Here is a 19,997-nt window from a genome sequence, read left to right as displayed (position 1 = left end):
TCTGCCTTGGACAAGGCCAGATATGGGCAAACCAATGCAATGCCACGGGTTTTTCACGCTACTGACGAGGCACAAACGACCAATCGTCCGGGCTACCGTATATCGGTGGGCGATTGTTCCTTGGTTGCTACGCAGTTATTTTTGCCCTCCCCATTTACTTTACTCTACCGCCGTGGTCATTGTTCTATCCTGTTTTCCTTCTTCTGTCGATGAGGAGGCCCCTACAACATGTTAGGTACCCTCTTCCGACAGTACCGGTCTTTTAATCTTACCACCCATTTACGCCGAGATATTGCTCTCCGTTGTTGCAGTCTTGCCCCAAAATATCGGCCGATGATCTATTGTGAGATACGTACTTTGCGTCTGATTAGCCGGTGATGTAAGCGCTACGGCAACTGTGCCTAGTTGTCCTTTCAGTTCAATTTGTTATCGTCAATTTTAAAACTAACACACACGCAGCCTAGCAGCCAGCCCCAGGTGGCCAGTGTTACATGTTAACGTTGAGCGTTCCGACTACTTACAGCGTTATTATTATACATCATTGTGTTTTTATTTTCTGTCAATATATGTCATTGTTTTTAATTATGTCATTATGCTAGCACTAGTGATTTGTAGTTCATGATTCTCATTTTATGTAGTGTTATGTACTGCGCGCACAAAAAGTGACGCTATTTATGCATGTATGCTATTCTAGCTTCACAGCTAATTTTTATTGTTTGAACAGTCGACATTTTCCTAGTACAGCAGGTCGCTAATAACGCCGCTGATACTTTTATTCCATGCATCGCAGGAAACCCATGTACCTACACTAATTCTTATTAAGTCAGACGGAGGCCCTTAGGCCCGCTGAACCACGGTATCGCAGATAGCTCCAATGCACTGCCTACCCCTCAATTATTAGACAGGTTGCCTTAGCACTGTCCACAGGTTGCTCCATTGTCCTGCAAATTATATAATCATCAATCCAAGTCTGCAGATTGCACTAATGCACTGCTGAACTTAATAGTCGAGTCACTCGCAGGTAGCTCATACGCACTGCGAACTTGTACTTACACGTCACCGAATCCTAGGCTCCTCGGTTGACCACAAAACAATTCATACATCAATTACCGTGAGGCAATTTGCACTCACACTACGCCTTTGGCACTCAACCACAAATGAACTGAGCCCCAGACGCTCTTTTATTACATTTTATACAACGCCACTTTCTTCTAGATGGCAATTCCATTGCAAAATCATCGGATTCTGCCAAAGATTCAGATACCGTTCCCCAGATGGCAGCCTTTTCCGTTGCTGAACGGATTAGTTGCTTTTCACCATCTGACAGTGCAAACTGCACTTTTAAGAACAATGTTGTTATATACACACACTGTCGGATTCTGCTGACGTAGTCCCTTATGCACTTCGTCAACCGACTAAAAAACAACATCCCCTGACGGATTTCGTATCCGATTCGGAAGTTTATGTTCGGGAAATATTCCCTTTATTTTATTTCTTGTCAATTATTATTACTTCAATGTCATGTTTTATTGTTATCAATTTATAGTTATGATTACTGTTAGTACACTTTATGGTTATACGTTATTTTTGTGTCATATTCGGTATTCCCTTCTAATTTTCATTGTTTCTCGACTGGAAGTATCTCTGATAGCACCTATTGGCCTTCAATTCGTATCCGCCATCAGCTACCATTAGTCACACGTTTACACATCACTTCATACGCCCAATAACAACTTACAACACACTCACACTGTTCATATCCACACTACCTTGGTGTAACTTGTTGATGTTACCAGACCTCTATTGTCATATACTAAGTACATGAACAAGGCTTTTATCGTTTATGCCCTCCGCTCTTCGGAAGGGGAAAGGGAAGTACGTACGTATGTACGTTATGTTCAGTAGCAGTTTCTTTTAATCAACAACGTAATCAATTTACCTGTTGAACACTTAAGTTGCTCTGTTAAAATGGAATCAAACGTCTTTGTGACATCAGCTATTCGTTTATTATTGCTTTGCAATAAACTGTTACTTTTAAGTTGCACTTACAATGTCTTAGTCTCGGACGCAGAGCCACTAGCGCTCTCAGACGCTGTTATCTGAGCTCAGCACTCTGCCGGCTCAGCGCTGATAAAGCTGCGCTGCGCCGCCTCCACTGCTTCACGCCCAGCCTCTGTATTCACGAGCAACAGACTCGCTCTCGCTAACATTCATTTCCGACTTCAGTACAGTTAATCTCTCTATTGACCACTTCTGTAAGTAAAGATCCTATGATTATTGAGTTAACTTGAGTTGTCCTACCCTCATTCGAGTTTTCTACTGCTGAAAAACCACTCAATATTATTTCTGAAATTTATGAAGTACTTCACCTGTCTCGCCGTGTCGAGCCTTAGCGGGGTGGGTGCCCCTGCGTAGTGGCCAATGCGTGGGAGGTGCCTAGGCTGTGCAGGTTCACACCGCGATCACAGGATTCCTTCTCATTTTATTCATTTAAAAAAAATTAATTAACGACACTTGGCCTTCGTCCCATAGCAGAATGGACTCATCTTCGCTCGGGATTACGTAATCTGACTATCACATTGGACATTGTGAAGACCACGCAGATTCTTTTATTTAATATACACACAGCACAGTTACACGTGCACATGTTACACTCGGCCATTCAACTCGGACTGCAAGGAAAGCTCAGTCCACATCTGTTACCCTCAGAGCCCTTCTTGCACATCCTACACAATGTGTCGTCGCAAATTTTGGCCCCTAAACAAATGCTTAATGCCGTGCGGGAAAGCAACCTCCCCTTTTACTATGCTGCATGGAGGTCCGACTTACACGTAATTCGGACGGTATTCGGATGCGAATGAGGTTGCCAATCACGTGCGCAAATTGCGAATACGAGTGCTATCAAATATACACTTTTCCGGTCTCTTGGGCTACCCTTCATCACCATGTTGTTTGGCAGACTCAAGAATTTTTAATAGTTAGTCGTGATCGACAAACTCACGCCACTCCTCTCGCGCTGAACTATCCAGTTGCTTCCATACAACACATTACTTATGCTCCACGCTAATTTTACACACTAACACTACTGAGTGCGAGATGTCACTGTTTTTAGCTGAAACTACTACACCTCCATGTCCTCGTGTTCTAGTCTCACTTCGTCAACCAATAATTCAGCCTGTTGGCAACAGTTTTCTGTTCGCTGTTCCACAGACTGTCACCGCCACCCTGGTGTGCCACCGTTCAATGTCAGAGACTGAATCGTACCGGAAGACACTGAATAATAGTGGCCTAGTGTATAATAGTTCAAGATGTGACTATACGCTGCTTCTATGAGGATATCAGCTCAATTGCACTCCACCTTTCATGTCACCATTCCCACATTTACCTTATACCTTCCTGAACTCTCTTTTGAAATCCATCACCATGAGAAGCTGAAGAATTTACCGAATACCAATGATTCAGATCTACTCCAATCGATCAATCATCTCCTTACCCAGGAACACAACCAAGTTGCTCTTGACCGAGTGGCCTCACATATTGCTGATTGGCACCAAACCAAGCGATTAACCACCGTTGTATTACCCAGCGCTGGTTCGGTAATAATCATTGTAATGATTCTGATTATAGTATCCTGGATACTCTGTAAAAGAGGGTTTTGCAAATGTTTCACTTCCTTCCGAGAAGTAGTACCACCCCCACAACCTGAAGGTGAATATCACACCTGAAACTACCTGCCAACCTTGGTGCATGCGATCAGGCATGACCCCCCCTTAGAATTAAGTTGTAGTCTAGGTGTCAGGTCAATGAACTAATTTTGTAATGGATTTGTATTTCTATGTAAAGTCTATGGAATCACAATTTAACTGTCGAGTCTTAACCCTCATGTAAGTCATTTTGTTTTCTCTTTAAATTTTTGTCATTTTGTAATGTTCTCATTCACCCACTTGGGCAATTACCATTGTAATCCTAGTTTTAATAACTCAAAGTAATATTACGGGGAAAACCCCCCGTGTGACTGTTAGGCCTGGGAGCATTCTCTCACCCCCACGAGGGTGGAGTGTTTCAGTGTGCTGTGCTCCGGTGCCCCTCATCATCGCCTGGGTACCCACCACCACTGATACCGCCGACACACATTCACAGCATGGCGCCGCCCCACGGCCGTCGCACCAACTTCACAAGTTTGTTATTCAAGAGCCTTCCTTCAGGCCCTTCAGGCCACGTTGTAACATTTGCACACATTGATATCACTATGTTATGGGATCCTTCATAATGATCATATATTTTTTAAATGGAATAATCAATTAGAATAAGCTCATTCATTTTCATCCAGAGAGCCTTCTTCGGAAGGGGAAAGGATGTGCAGGGAGGAGACCCCCCAAGAGGGATCATTGCCGACAAAGTTTTATTTAAATAAATTTTCAATGCATAATGTTCGGCCGTAGCCGGCTTGGGCATACTGTGGTGGAAGGTGCTGGCCGGAAGACCATGGTCGGCACATTCCTGCCACGTGCTCCTCGGTCAGACTCAAGTCCCACGGGTTGGTTGCGCTGACGGGGGCACGCTACTAGCAAGGCGCGTTGGCGGAACCAATCCTCCAATCAGAGACTAATCGTGTGATCACGTGGGGACGCGGCCGGGAGCGGCGAGGGCGGCTTGGGAACAGCTCCGCGCTCTCTTAGCTTCTGACCTCGGCCCCGAGTAGTCGCTCCTCTAGCCTCTGCCTCTCTGATGAGCAGACGGCAACCCCTCTTGGGGCTGCTCGGCCCTACGTAGGCACCCCTGTACCATCATTACAAGAATAAACTGGGTCCATTCCACTCAATTAATTTTCATTTTGCAACGCCCTCCGCTCCTGACTTCTATCCTGACGAACAAGCAATTTGGGGATGGCGATTACATCTTCCAACACGATCGAGCACCTGTTCATAATGCATAGCCTGTGGCCGAGTGGTTACAGGACAATAACATCCCTGTGATGGACTGGACTACACAGAGTCCTGACCTGAATTCTGTAGAACACCTTTAGGATGTTTTGGAACGCCGACTTCGTGCTAGACCTCACAGACCGACATCGATACCTCTCCTCATTGCAGCACTCCGTGTAGATTTCCCCAAGAAACCTTCCAGCACCTGACTGAAGGTATGCCTGCGAGAGTAGAAGCTGTCATCAAGGCTAAGGATGGGCCAACACCATACTGAATTCCAGTGTTAACCGATGGAGGGCGCCACGAACTTGTAAGTCATTTTCAGCTAGGTGTCTGCCGGGATACTTTTGATCACTTAGTGTACGCTTCTAGTTTGAATGGTCTTTGACATAGGTAGTACTGCGTTTGTTAAAAAAAGCTATCGCCCAAGTACGTGTTTCAAAATGGCAACCAGCCGTCCACGTGTGTTTTAGGACGCTAGCAGATTTTCGAATTACTCGGTACGCACCTGCCGAGCTGCTCCTTGAACTCGCGGCTCTGCTGCGTCCAGCGGATCTTCTCCCCGCCCAGCCCGTTGATGAGCTGCGTGGCGGCGGTCATCTTGCGCAGGCAGACGTTGGCGGCGTCGGTGAGGCGCTGCTTCTCGGACACGGCGGCGTCGTACTGCTCCTTGACCTGGCGCAGCGCGCCCTCGCGGTCCTCCAGCTCCTGCTCGGCGCGCGCCAGGTCCTCCATGGCCACCTTGAGGCGCGCCTCCTGCAGCGTCAGGTTCGCCTGCAACACCACGGTGCTCTCTCCACCATCTCTCTATTTCTCTGTCGAGTGCGAAGGTGGGAAGCGCGCTGCAAATGGCAACCACTGTTCGATGTACGAGCTGAGCTCACGCTCCACCGACAAAATTTCTGAGATTGATCGGGAATATTGTGGTGCATGGGACCCGTGGACTCCTGTGCCTCATTACAGGGTAACTGCATTTTTTAGTTTTTTACCCTCAGTTACGTAGTGGAAGCTGCCCCGTGGCGGGTACTCAAGCCTTCTTGCAACTTTAATAAGAATAAAACGAATTACAATAAAACTATTTCGTGGAGAAAGTGTATGACGTTAATACCAAACAATCACAAAAGCAAATAAAGAACAGGTATTAGGTTGATGTAGGATGATTCTTACAAAGAAGAAGACAGCAACCAGTCACTATTAATACTGCTATTTATTTAAGTAAATAGCGCCGTAACCGGTTTCGAACTGACAAGTTCATCATCAGACGGCTGTTCACATGATTTGCAAGATACACTTCGCATAATCGTTAGTTTTCGATTTTTGTTCTTCCGCTGTGGTGAAATATTCTTTGTGTGTTGGTGCCCTACGGTAGAAAACAGTGTTAGAAGCGCCATATGTGAACGTAACTAACCTCCAAACAATGAAATACAGAGTAAATAAATATGTGAGGTTAAGTGGTTATGGTACTTACATCGAAAATTCTGCGCGATTTTTTTGCGAAGTTGCAGGATTGTATTTTTCAAATATTCCAAAATATATGCTGCACTTGTATAATTTGTACATCACCATGGTGATGTACAAATTATATAAGTGCTGCATATGTTTTGGAATATTTGAAAAATACAAATTTGTACATGACCATGGTGATGTACAAATTATATAAGTGCTGCATATGTTTTGGAATATTTGAAAAGTACAATCCTGCAGCTTCGCAACAAAATCGCGCGGAATTTTCGATGTAAGTACCATAACCACTTAACCTCGCATATTTATTTACTCTGTATTTCATCGTTTGGAGATTAGTTATGTTCACATAGGGCGATTCTAACACTGTTTTCTGCCGTAGGGCACCAACACACCAGGAATACTTCGCCACAGCGGAGGAATAAAAATCGAAAACTGAGGATTATGTAAAGTGTATGTTGCAAATCATGTGAACGGTCGTCTGATGATGAACTTGTCAGTTAGAAACCAGTTACGTCGCTGTTTACTTAAATAAATAGCAACGTTAATAGTGGCTGGTTGCTGTTTTCTTTTTTGTAGGAATCAACCTACATTAATTGTACGCAGCCACAATGTCAGTTTTAGACAAAATAGCATTCGGTTGATGCGTAAGTTCGTAGTGTTTTTGTTTTGCATTTCGGTATTCCGGTTGCTATGGGTTCATTTATAGACTGTCATTTTTTATTTGTAGTTCACTGTTGCTATTTGAATTTACATGTTGTCATTTCGACATTTGGAGATAGAGAGTGGAGCTGTGGGCACTAGAAAATGTAGTGCGAAGTGGAGAAATCGGAACGTTACCAACATATTCTTCTGTTTGAATTCAGAGGGTCCAAAATTCATATGAAGATTGTCTTCGTAGTACTAGTAACAATGGATGTTCGCAAAAACCGGATTTCTCACCACCGAGAACAAAACCAGTGTCGCGTTAGAAACAACAAGCAGCTGCAGAGCAGTCCGAATCCGTGTTCTAGCATGCAAGTGGGTAAACCATACCTGTATGGCACTGGTGCTTGTCTGCCGCCGGACATGCACACCGGTAGATCAAGTTTTACATATTAAACCATGTCCGGAAACGTCATCCAGCGACGCTACAGAGCGTCAAAGTTATAGGCGTTGGCATCACATGGTGATTCCGTGATGATGGTGCGAACTTCCTAGGATGATGTAGAAGGATAAATGTATCAGTTTGAGGTAATGGCCCCTGTACCGGAAACGAAAGAGTCGAAAGTCATAAGCGAAAACCGTTCTGATACCTCTGACAGTGGAATACATGTACTGGTACTGTCGTTGCTAAGATTGCAGGGTAGTCAACTTTCGGAGGTGATATTACGGAGCAAAACAAGAAAAAATGTCCAGTTAACATAGTCTGTAAAATGCATACCTTGAGAGCTATGAGCACTTGTTCAGTAGAGGAGATGTGTGTCACAGTAACGAAGATGAACAAGTGCTTGTAGCTTCTCAGGTATGCATTTTAGAGGTCATATTTACTGGATATTTCTTCCTTGATCTGGTCCATACTGCCATGTCTGGAAGTTGTGTACCCTACAGTCTTAGTAAAAACAGTACCAGTACGTGTATTCCATTTGCCAGAAGTATCAGAACGGTTTTCGATTATAGCTTTCGATTTGTTCGTTTCCGGTATAAGGACCCTTACCTCAAATTGATGCATTTACCCCACTTACCCTTCTCCATCAACCTAGAAAATTTGCAACATCATCACCGAATCACCCTGTATGTACATACATTTACAGGCGCCGGCACCTATAACTGACGCTCTATAGCGTCGTTGGATGACGTTTTCGGACAGGGGTTCCTATGTAAAACTTGAGCTGCCAACCACTCTAAAACCTCTAGAAGTGTGTAACATGAATTGTGGAACACCCTGAAAATATCTGCACAACAATGCAAATGTCAATGGTATACGCTGAGTGTCTCGTTTGGAAACAAACCGCTTCCATCACTCACTGTACTTTATATTGACAGCAGTTGCCCACTTTACTCTTCGTCCTCAGGCTTGTAATCAGTACTGTTTGATCCTGTCTGTTTTTTTCCACAGTGTTAGTTGTTCGTTGACAGTGTTAAACATGATACTGGATCGGTCCACTCATGAAGAGTTGCAAAAGTTGTTAACATAAAAGAACTGTGATGCGGTTGCGTTCGCTGTGGAAACTGCTCAGTTAACCCCTTCACGAAGTACATATCGGCCAATAGTCCATGAATAAACCTATCCATTTCCGGTGGACCGCTGTTAACGTACAACTCACACTTCCTGAAGAAGAAAGCCGAGACAAAACCGAGCAGCAATGAATGTACATCAGTATGCACAAGTTTGACCACGTGTACATGTAATTTCAAATATTCATAAAGAAACATCGAATTTTAGAAGGTAAATAGCTGTTTTTAGAAATTTTTACCTTGAGAGGCAGGACCTCCTTGTTGACACTGTGAAAGAAAGCCATTGCCTTCGTCCAAGACAGCAAGCCAGCTACGTCACCGCATACTCTTTTAGCTGTGTCCATGTTGTAGTCTTCCATCTCAAAGTATGGCTGAAGCAGTTCCACCATCTCGTTATTGATTATGTCTTTCGGATAATTCTGTAGTTGCAGAAGGAACGTTGTGCTCGCCATCATCTGAAAATATAGTCCAGTCTAAAATGACATAAAAGTGAGATAATGACTGGAGAAAATGCTGGATCAACGCAAAGTACAAGAGATTGGTTTATGAGAGAATGTAGTCGAGCTGTCAGTTAATGTCTACTGAGAACAACTCAGGAAACTCATTCCTGATTAGAAAGGTCTGTAGTCATCGCACCATCTTACGGGAATAAATATCAGGGCAGCAGCATGCTTACAACATTCCCCTCGATAATATCCCTCGGGTAGAATATATAACAGTCGTCGATCGGCGCACCAACGCCTCACACCGAAGACAATTGACAGATTTTAGCCTTTGAAACATGGTTGAGTCTATAACGTGAAAAGTAAAATTTTGTATTAAAGGAGAAAAAGACATGGACCGTGATTGTTTTATCAATAATTGTTTTGTTACAAAGCGGTTTTTTGGCTTCTTAGACCATCAAAGGTAACAACTGATTAGTGTCGAGAGTGAAGTAAATGTGAAAACTAAAAATATTGAATATCATATCAGATCAAAATAGTGATAAGGAAACAACATATCCAGACCTCCTTATCAAATTAGCTGGTTTCATGTATCCAACAACATTAAAACTAAAATGCACTAACTAATCAGTGTACTTGCTGTAGTGTGATGAAAATATGTAGGAAGTAAAGTACGGAACAGATTGTCATTCACTAATTAATAAGTGAATTCTTGTCTGACATAGTCCGATAAATGACACTAGATAATATTTGTGAAGCTCTGTGGACATGACGATTCCTACTGTTAAATGCATCCGTAGCCAAGATAGCTAACGCATATCTGTGCCGTGGCACTTGACTAGAAAGTAGTCAGTTTCAACGTTGATGGTAGAAGAAATTTTCACCACCAGTAGTTGACCGGGTTGGTTAGGGGAGGTAGTTCCAATATCATCGATTAAACTGCCAACCTCTCCACAGTGCCTCATGAAATCTGGACATGTGACACTGTTGATGGTGATCCATCCCTCGGATGGGGACGTAGAGCCTGGCCTATCTCTGATGCTATTCTAAGGGAGTAGGCTTTTTGTCAGCACCGGGGTTCGGCATCTCCCTTCTCTCATCATCATCATCATCATCATCATCATCATCATCATGAGCCACAAACATAACACCCATTACAGTCACCTACTCACAGATAAACATGAGACTTGTCTCATATACCGCATGGAATGGTGTCACTGTGTGTGGAGAAGGAAAACGGTAGTTGATTAGCTGGTTGGACAACCTTTCGGCGTCTCTCAGCTAACAATGCTAAACGACAAACTCTTTATTTCCTTCTTTCTGCACCCCGCAATTTGCGCATATCATGTCATAGGTTAACCTAATTTTAATATAAGTTAGGGAAGTTTTCTGGTGGTAGTACTTTAACATTCATTTAAGCTGATGACACAGATACGGCAAAATTTCTGTGTATAAATTTACGAAATGTTTCATACGCTATGGCGTACGTGCTGAGATAGCAAGGTGGTGGCGTGGATTGACAGTAATCGAACAGAGTTCCAAATGTGACTGGGATGGGAAGTTCCAAATTGCAGAAAACGTGTCCTGAATAGCGTGATTCAGTATTATCAAAGACATATGAAAACAATCATATGTAAAGTTCTCAAGTGGAAACGTTTCCTGATGGAAATTCACTGAGAAGACCCATAGTTTAATTGTGCCTGTCAGTTGATTACTTATGTCCTCAACAACTTTTTATTATAGCTGTAAATTGATTATTTATATCATTAACAACTGATTGTTAGCAAAACAATTGCATTTCAGTAGAACCCTCAAAAAGGACCAAAAATAAATGGAACCGTAGGAATAAACATGTGAGATTGTTAATTTAAGAGAGAAATCACTATTCTCGTCTCCTACATGTTAATGCTACATTACACCAGGTAGAGACACAACATCATGATGACTTGTTAACACCGTGTTGGATCAGTTTTGGAACGCGATACAACAGCGATTCTGGCTGTCGTGGATTCGACAGGCCCTTGGTAGGCCTTTGGAGGTATGTGCTATCAGATGTCTACGCACAGGGAAATTAATTCCTCTTAATTATGGGCTGGCGGTTTTATGAGCACGAAGCTGGCGGCCGATATGGTCCCACATGTGTTCGATCTGTCTCAGATGAAGACAATTTGGTAGCCAAGCATCAACCTGAGTTTACCATCATGCTTCTCAAACCACTTTAGCACGTTTCTGGCCTTGTAGCACGAACAGTTATTCTGTTGTAGGATGCCATCGCCGTTGGGAAGACATCAAGCATGAAGGGGTACAAGTTGTCCGCAGTAAGGTTCATGTAATCCACAGCTCTCAGGCTGCATTACATTAGTACCACAGGCCGCAAGGAAGCCCATGTGAATCTCCTGCATAATACCGTCTTCTCTGGCCTGCATCCGTGGTGCGGTTCATTTTTAGAGCAGTCTAACGTCTGTATGACGGCGTAATTGGATACGACAATCGACCTGCGACGTCGTTAGGTCGACATGAAAACAAGTAAGTGTCGTCTGCTGTGGAGGCCCATGTTCAACCATTTGCACTGAATGATGTACTCCAAAACACTTGTTCCTGTACTAGCTCTGTACTCTGTCGTCAGATCTGACACAGATCGCTGCCCATACTGCTTTGAAGAGAATATTGCCGCCCACTCGTGGTTTCACCGTTCTTCAACACTTTCCGTAGATACCCACGACGGTAGCACACGAACGGTCAACCAGCTTCGTCGTTTCCGAGATGCTAGTTCCATCTTCACTTTCTCAAAGTTACTTTTGTCGGTGGATTTCCCCAGTTTCGGCCAATGTAACCACTATAATGCTTCCCTATTCGCCTCTGCTTCGCTTTTTCTAACTGCATGACGTGCTCGCAAAGCCACCAGGCAGTATTTAGTCTTGATATGGCAGCTGTCATTATGTTTTGGCCCATAAATGTACACTACTGGCCATTAAAATTTCTACACCAAGAAGAAATGCAGATGATAAACGGGTATTCATTGGACAAATATATTATACTAGAACTGATATGTGATTACATTTCACGCAATTTTGGTGCATAGATCCTGAAACATCAGTACCCAGAAAAACCACCTCTGGCCGTAATAACCGCCTTGATACTCTGGGCATTGAGTCAAACAGAGCTTGGATGGCATGTACAGGTACAGCTGCCCATGCAGCTTCAACACGATACCACAGTTCATCAAGAGTAGTGACTGGAGTATTGTGACGAGCCAGTTGCTCGGCCACCATTGAACAGACGTTTTCAATTGGTGAGAGATCTGGAGAATGTGCTAGCCAGGGCAGCAGTCGAACATTTTCTGTATCCAGAAAGGCCCGCACAGGACCTGCAACATACGGTCGTGCATTATCCTGCTGAAATGTACGGTTTCGCAGGGATCGAATGAAGGGTACAGCCACGGGTTATAACACATCTGAAATGTAACGTCCACTGTTCAAAGTGCCGTCAATGCGAACAAGAGGTGACCGAGACGAGTAACCAATGGGACCCCATACCATCACGCCGGGTGACACGCCAGTATGGCGATGACGAATACACGCTTCCCATGTGCGTTCACCGCGATGTCGCCAAACACGGATGCGACCATCATGGTGCTGTAAACATAACCTAGATTCATCCGAAAAAATGACGTTTTGCTATTCGTGCACCCAGGTTCGTCGTTGAGTACACCATCGCAGGCGCTCCTGTCTGTGATGCAGCGTCAAGGGTAACCGCAGCCATGGTCTCCGAGCTGATAGTCCATGCTGCTGCAAACGTCGTCGAACTGTTCGTGCAGATTGTTGTTCTCTTGCAAACGTCCCCATCTGTTGACTCAGGGATCGAGACGTGGCTGCACGATCCGTTAGAGCCATGCGGATAAGATGCCTGTCATCTCGACTGCTAGTGATACGAGGCCGTTGGGATCCAGCACGGCGTTCCGTATTGCCCTCCTGAACCCACCGATTCCATATTCTGCTAGCAGTCATTGGATCTCGACCAACGCGAGCAGCAATGTCGCGATATGATAAACCGCAATCGCGATAGGCTACAATCCGACCTTTATCAAAGTCGGAAACGTGATGGTACGCATATCTCCTCCTTACACGAGGCATCACAACAACGTTTCACCAGGCAACGCCGGCCAATTGCTGTTTGTGTATGAGAAATCGGTTGGAAACTTTCCTCATGTCAGCACGTTTTAGGTGTCACCACCAGCGCCAACCTTGTGTGAATGTGTGGGGCGGCAGGTGGAATAATTCTTAATGTTACCATTATTTATTTAATGCTGTTGTTTGCCATTCTCAACACTGGCTCTCTAACTACAATATTGGCAACCAGAAAGTGATCAGCAAAACGTGAAGCCTGTAATTAGAGTTCCTAGTGCCCACTTCATCTGAGAAATACATTTATAGCTACAGCTTATAGCTCTGCGGAATTAGGAGATTGTCTGGGATTCATAATCAAAAACCATTATATCTAAATGTTCACTATATTCTGAAAGTCACAGACCAAAATGAATCCACACAATCCAACTACCCGAGCAGTTCAGAGTCTAATGCGCTGATGCAACTATAACTGTTCAAATTGAATGTTTAAGTGAATGCTCGCCATAATTTGATGATAATGTTCATCAAACGCCACGCTAATAATGGTAGAATGTCTGTCCTGCGGCGGCACGTGAAAATACGACATACGCAAACTAAAGATAGATCATTAACGTCATCCCAACACTTCACTCGAAAACGATTTCATGGTTACGCGTATCCCGAGTAACTTATTACTGCATCCAAGGCTGTTTATATCAACGATACACGCGACTCCCGGCACAGGTGGTGCGCTAATCAGCGTCTGGAGAGAACTGGAGCCTTCCTTTTCTCACGCAGCGTTCTTACATATAAAGCCGCGGTGCGGACGGCTAAGGGAACGCCTGATCTTATCTGCTCTCCCGACTAGCTGCTGGGCTAGTAATGCACCACTTTAAGTTATCAAATAAATCATTGCTTCCTTTGCTGATGGCCATGAAGCTTTCAATTTAAATGTGCAATCAGCACACAGGTAAGTAATCATAATAAAAGTCTGACGTGGCTAAGTCAAATATTTTGGGCGAAATAATTAATTTAATTACACTACACGCAGTAGACGAGCTCTTTGGAGATACGCTATCGCTATAGTTTCATAGTTATTCAGTTGAAACTTCTCACATCTTTATGATTATAGCGGATCTCCCTTCTACTTAAATTTAAACATCCTAGCTTTATTTATTCGCCTACTTAATCTATCTTGCTTCCTTAATTTTTAAGATAAAAACCAGAAAATCATGAATTTCAACTAAAATTTTAATTTGTGAGATCCACAATACTGTTTCTACTAAATTATTATACAAAAGGAATCTAAATATATTTTTTTAAGTTTCTAGCTCTTTTCTGTTGCGCCAATGATTTTTACAGAAAAACATCAAAATTTCGAAAATGGTTAAAGTTATTGAACTGATATCCAACACATATTGATTTTGTTTTACTCCTGACATGCTAGAAACGTTTCAGGTTATTTACTTCATTTTAAAGTATTGCGCAATATTTATGACGTCAGAGCTAGTTACAGCGGACTAGGCTGGCACACAATGGAAAGACTGGTGTGAATTTTATAAGGCGTGAGTATGCTGCTTCCCTACAAATGCTCTGAAAAGCTAATCATTTGCATATCACAGCATCTTCTTCCTGTCGGTTAAATTTCGCGTCTGTAGCACGTCATCTTCGTGGTGAAGCAATTTTAATGGCCAGTAGTGTAGTTGTTTAAGTTACTTATGGAGTTGTTTAGCTACGTGGTCACCTTAAGAGATTCTGCCCAGGATGGCTTTGGGCAGGGAGCAGCGGTGTCCGCGATGATGGGATGCAGCTTGCGCTGGAACAGGATGAGCACGCAGTCCATGATGCGCATGATGAGGTGCGGCGGACGGCCCAGCTTCCGCACCGTCGCTGCAACACAACACACAGTGCGTGCGGCCAGTTTGCAAAGTTTCACCACGTATTTCACAGCCTACTACTAAGAGTTCTCATACAACGGTTTTCATAACATCGATCAGAATGCATCACCAGAATTTTCAGACACGTAGCTGTCTTCAGGTATGACGGAAGAAAATGTTTCACTAATGTCTGCTGTACTTACTGTTATGTTTCTGGAAGCACATTTGTGCGGGCAGCTTCAAATATCTTCTGTCGTAGAATATGTCATTCCAAACTTGAGAAACGTCCTACATGATGCCAGCATCGAAATGCCAGCAGTTCATTAACTTTGGTAAGAGACAAGAGAGCATCCGTTAAAGTCATCTTGGCGTCTTAAGCGGATGCAAGATGTATTCCCAAATCTAGTTCCCTATATATATATATATATATATATATATATATATATATATATATATATATATATCGATGGAGGGATGTAATTTTTCCCCCATATTAATTAATTATCGGTTTAAGTCAGGGGTCAGACTATTAGTTAGCATTAAATACTACAATTTGAAATAGTCCACGAAGTGGCTAGAAGAACGGAGACATTTAATCGAGTACTGGTCCTGTGAATGGTGGCTCACCCAAATGTGAGTTACATCGGATATGACCTCCAGCACACAGCGTGCATTTGCGTAACCGAAAGCTGTTCCATTATCCCTCCCTTATTCTCCTTTTAATACGCATGCCTGCCCGTCCCCTACTAGGAGACTTTCAGGTCTATTAGGGCAAAAGTCTCAGTTCTCTACTAGAAACATGTGTGTTACGTCGGCGTAGGCTGATTTTATTAACCGTGAGTAAACACAATGAAAAAGTATTGGGCAAGTTATCATTACACTGTTCGGTCGAGAGTGGCTGTACAAATCGCAGTTCAAATCAGAATTCTGTAGGCAGAGCAGTGCGCCGTTCAAGTTCGGAGTTGTAGGCTAGAAGGTTGCAGTGGGATGCAGACACTACTGAAACTGCTGATATGGGATTGCGGCTGCAGAAATTAAACAGCTGGTATCTGATAGTTGGTCAGCGACGAGAGGCGTGGAGCCACTTCAAGCTCCCATTACTTGTAACATACAGCGTGGGATGCCAACTATCGATGCTGCCACGGCATCGTTATGCATAGATGCGCTGGGTACAACAGTGTGCATATTCCCTTTCCTAACGAGACTCATGAAATATACTACTATCATAAAATAATTATCGAAACGCCACGTAATATCGTCATCCAACAAAATTCTGAACTTTCACTAGCACATAAGCCTTATGCAGAAATGAATTTCGCAGCTAGTACGGTTCTGGACGTTGACTCATTGTTGCCGTGAATCAGGAAACATTGACAGAGCAACTAGTATTCAAAATATGTGTAAATCAGTCTGTAGGGTGCTGTCGTTTGTAGAGAGGTTACATGTCATCATAACTCTTCGATGATTAGGGGGAGTTGTGCGAGATCAGTTCTCTTCAGTCAAAACCAAATGAGGAGTAATCCTCAGAAATATAGTTGTCTGTATCGATATAGGACGTCATTAGCAATAAATCTTTAGCCAGTGACATAATCGTAATACCTGAGCGTGGCTGTTTGGAATCATACGAAAGAAAACGTTACACTAGGCAGCGGTTAATTTGCTGGGTTACGCGAAAGCAAATTTTTACAAGGCGATCCAATTCTTGAATGCCGGTCCTCTGGATTGACAGGAAAAGTGTAAAAAAGTCAGTGACGTTCTGTCTGAACTGTGATAGGTGTATGTGATGGAGCGAGCAATATAGAAAACACCACAGAATTAATGAGGTCATGTATGCGGAGAACTGCTCGCGGAATGTTGACAACTTGTATTCTCAGAAGACTCTAAGAAAATACAGAGTGTTTGGTGTAAGACGCATGGGCGGTGTCCGATGTTGCCCTGGAGCCAAAGTCGCCGGGAGACTCCGATCGCCACATGCGTTCCGGCCCGTTCTTCGGACGGTGGCTGTCAGCCTAACTAGTCGTGCAGCCTTGGAAAGAAGTTCAAGAAAAACAGACGTAGATTGCGTCTACCACACTACGAGGTGTTTTTGATTATAGGAACCATTCTCGTAATACTTCCACGGACAGTTTGGCGGCCGGCCGGAGTGACCGAGCGGTTCTAGGCGATACAGTCTGGAACCGCGCGACCGCTACGGTCGCAGGTTCGAATCCTACCTCGGGCATGGATGTGTGTGATGTCCTTAGGTTAGTTAGGTTTAAGTAGTTCTAAGTTCTAGGGGACTGATGACCTCAGAAGTTAAGTCTCATAGTGCTCAGAGCCATTTGAACCTTTTGACAGTTAGGCGGCCTGCATTGTCCTGCACGAAGTAACCACAGTTCTTTTAGTTACTCGTTAGTTTTCTGGGGAAAAACGTTGCAATATGTTGTTTACACAGCATCAGAAGTTATTGATTGACGGAGAAAAATAGTTCCAATAATTTATGCTCAACTAATTGCACACTGCGTTTCCATTCTCACATCACGCAGAGGCTCTCGATGTAACTGATGAGGATTTTCAGAACGCCAGCCTCGATTGATCTCAAATACCTAAAAAAATGCAGCCACACCTCACCAAAAAAAATTGCATTTTAGGATGAACCTCTCCATCATGCACAGACAGAAACAACCAGTTGCAGTACTTATTGGTTAGTCGACAAGGTCAGTCGACATATTACCGTTACTTTTTGAGATACCATTTGAGATTGTGTGCAGTTCTTTGTGCGGGTGCTACTTACACACCAGTCTGAATGGTGCAACTTGTATATTTGGGCTAAAACAGATGCACCACCTGCCACAGTCCGAAGAATGGGCGGTAGCTTTGTGGTATAGTCAATGCCTACACCGTGGCGCCTGCAGCTGCGTGGCCGTAGAGAGCCTGTATAGGGAGAGAGTGGCCAACCGGACGATACGGCGGCCATTTTTCTGCCAAACTGCGGGCGGGACTTTTGAATGGCCAGTAGTGGAGTACACACTCACCGAATCAAAAGCACAAGACAATATGGTGAAATCATTCGTTAATTGCCTTTGTTTATAAGAATAATGTGTTATAATAATTTTCACTCAGCCAATTTACAGGTCTGTATTCAAATTTAACTATGTATATTGCAAGTTGTTTTATATGTAGTAAAAAGCAAAAACGACTTACTTCGCATAGATAAGAGTACTTGGTTGGTTTCCACAAGGCTCCTGTTTGATTTATGTCAGCCCTGTTGACTGCGACTGCCCACTGCTTTCGTCTTTCTTCATTGTGTGGAAATGCTAACATGCGAAATCCACCTTCGCCTCTATTGGAACAACCAAATGCAGCACAACCTGCCATCGTTTACGAACGTCTGGAGAACGAATTACAGATGTCGAAAACAATACTGTACAATTACTAACGTGTTTACTTCAAACATGTAGGCCTACAGACTTCATCAAAAAACGCTTAATTATTTCAACTCGTATTTAAGATCGCAAACGCTAATTACGTACTAAAAACGATATACAACTAAATCGAACATGCATGCACAACGCATAACAAGTCTCTCAACAATTCAAATACCTTTTAATCGTTTCCAAAAGTCCTCTGAACTTCAACTCAAAAGCACGGCGAACACAGGAAGCGCGAGAGACGTTTCGCGCCATTTTTCTGCCAAAGATAATCAAGCAATCACGGGCAACTTCACCTATGGCCACTCCCTCCCTATACAGGCGCTCTACGTGGCCGCGGTCTTTACGTCATACAGCCAACGGCCCGCACGCCCCGCTTATGCGCAGCTCTGCACAGCTGTACAGCGCAGTCGCGGGCCTCACACACTGAGTGCTTCCGCACTGTTATGGCAACTCGGCCAGCGTCCTCCCGAGTGATAGTTACGTGAGGCCGCGCCGCCAATCATAACAGGACACGACAAGCGGACTCGGTTACGGCGGGCATATTCCTCCGCCACTCGCCCTATATAGCCGCATACGCCGCCATGCCTGGCAGTCTCGTGTTGGGCTACCTACTTGCTACGTCGACGCCGCACCCAGGAACGACGCTACACTGTGCTACGACTGTTTACCGTACCGTACTTGGACTCTGCAGCCCATTTGCTGCTCTTGAACAAGCACCAAGTTGTGTTAGTATTGTGGAACTGTTGGCAATAAACAGAATTTGGATCTCGCGCCGATCGTTACTTGTTGTTTCTCCAATTACGGATACAACAAGCTTATGTGATGATTCCACACTATTGATTCCCACGTACCGCTGGACGCGACGCTGTGTCGCACTTAAACACACTATACCGAAGAAACTTGTGGGCTATCTTCCTCGCAGAACTGAAGCCATTGTCAAGGCTAGAGGCGGTGTTAAGATACTGTCTCCTAAGTTTTTTTTTTTTTAAGGAGTTTGAAGGGCAGTACCGATGTGCGCGGGCTTGATGGTGTTGAGTGCCGCCTCGGCCTCCTCGAGCGCGGGCTTGGCAGCCTCCAGCTTCTCCTCGGCGCGCGCCTTCTCAGCCGTGATGAGCCCCACCAACGCCTCGGCCTTCTCCTTCACCTTCTGCACCTGGTTCTTCACCGTCTCCGCTTGCATGGCGCGATCCGTCACCTCCCTCAGCACCTGAAATCACATAAATGCCACAATATGGCGAGTTAGAAAATTACTGATCCAATCACTGCATCGCGTCAAAATTTGCATGCACATGTTAAACTCTACTAAGGTGTCTGCTGGTTTTAAATAACGGTCTTGGTTCACAATTAAAATCGAGAGATCAGTTGTCGCACACATACACTGCTGAGTCTTTCCGAAAGTACGGAACACAGTCATACATAGAAAAGCGCCAAGCTGCCAACTGCTCAGGTGCAACTGAGATGACGCTAGCCTCCAACTGAGGAAGCTCAAGGGAAAACCTACTTTAAGCTTCCGTCTTACGTCACAAAAATAGTTCCCAAGTGGATGGACAAATGC

The 19,997-nt window shown here is 44.1% G+C and overlaps 1 protein-coding gene across 1 annotated transcript in view; it reads right to left on the bottom strand.

Moving 5' to 3' along the window:
* LOC126249493 (dynein axonemal heavy chain 5) overlaps positions 1-19,997 on the bottom strand; it is an 856,962-nt gene that overhangs the window by 194,441 nt on the left and 642,524 nt on the right. The window contains 4 exon segments of the mRNA XM_049951144.1: positions 5,434-5,699; positions 8,843-9,058; positions 14,897-15,042; positions 19,451-19,649. Coding sequence (XP_049807101.1) covers positions 5,434-5,699; positions 8,843-9,058; positions 14,897-15,042; positions 19,451-19,649 — 827 coding nt within the window.

Source organism: Schistocerca nitens, chromosome 3 (assembly GCF_023898315.1).
Source record: "Schistocerca nitens isolate TAMUIC-IGC-003100 chromosome 3, iqSchNite1.1, whole genome shotgun sequence".
NCBI lineage: Eukaryota > Metazoa > Arthropoda > Insecta > Orthoptera > Acrididae > Schistocerca > Schistocerca nitens.
The sequence above is the reverse complement of the archived record's forward strand: the minus strand, read 5'-3'. Positions and strand labels throughout refer to the sequence as shown.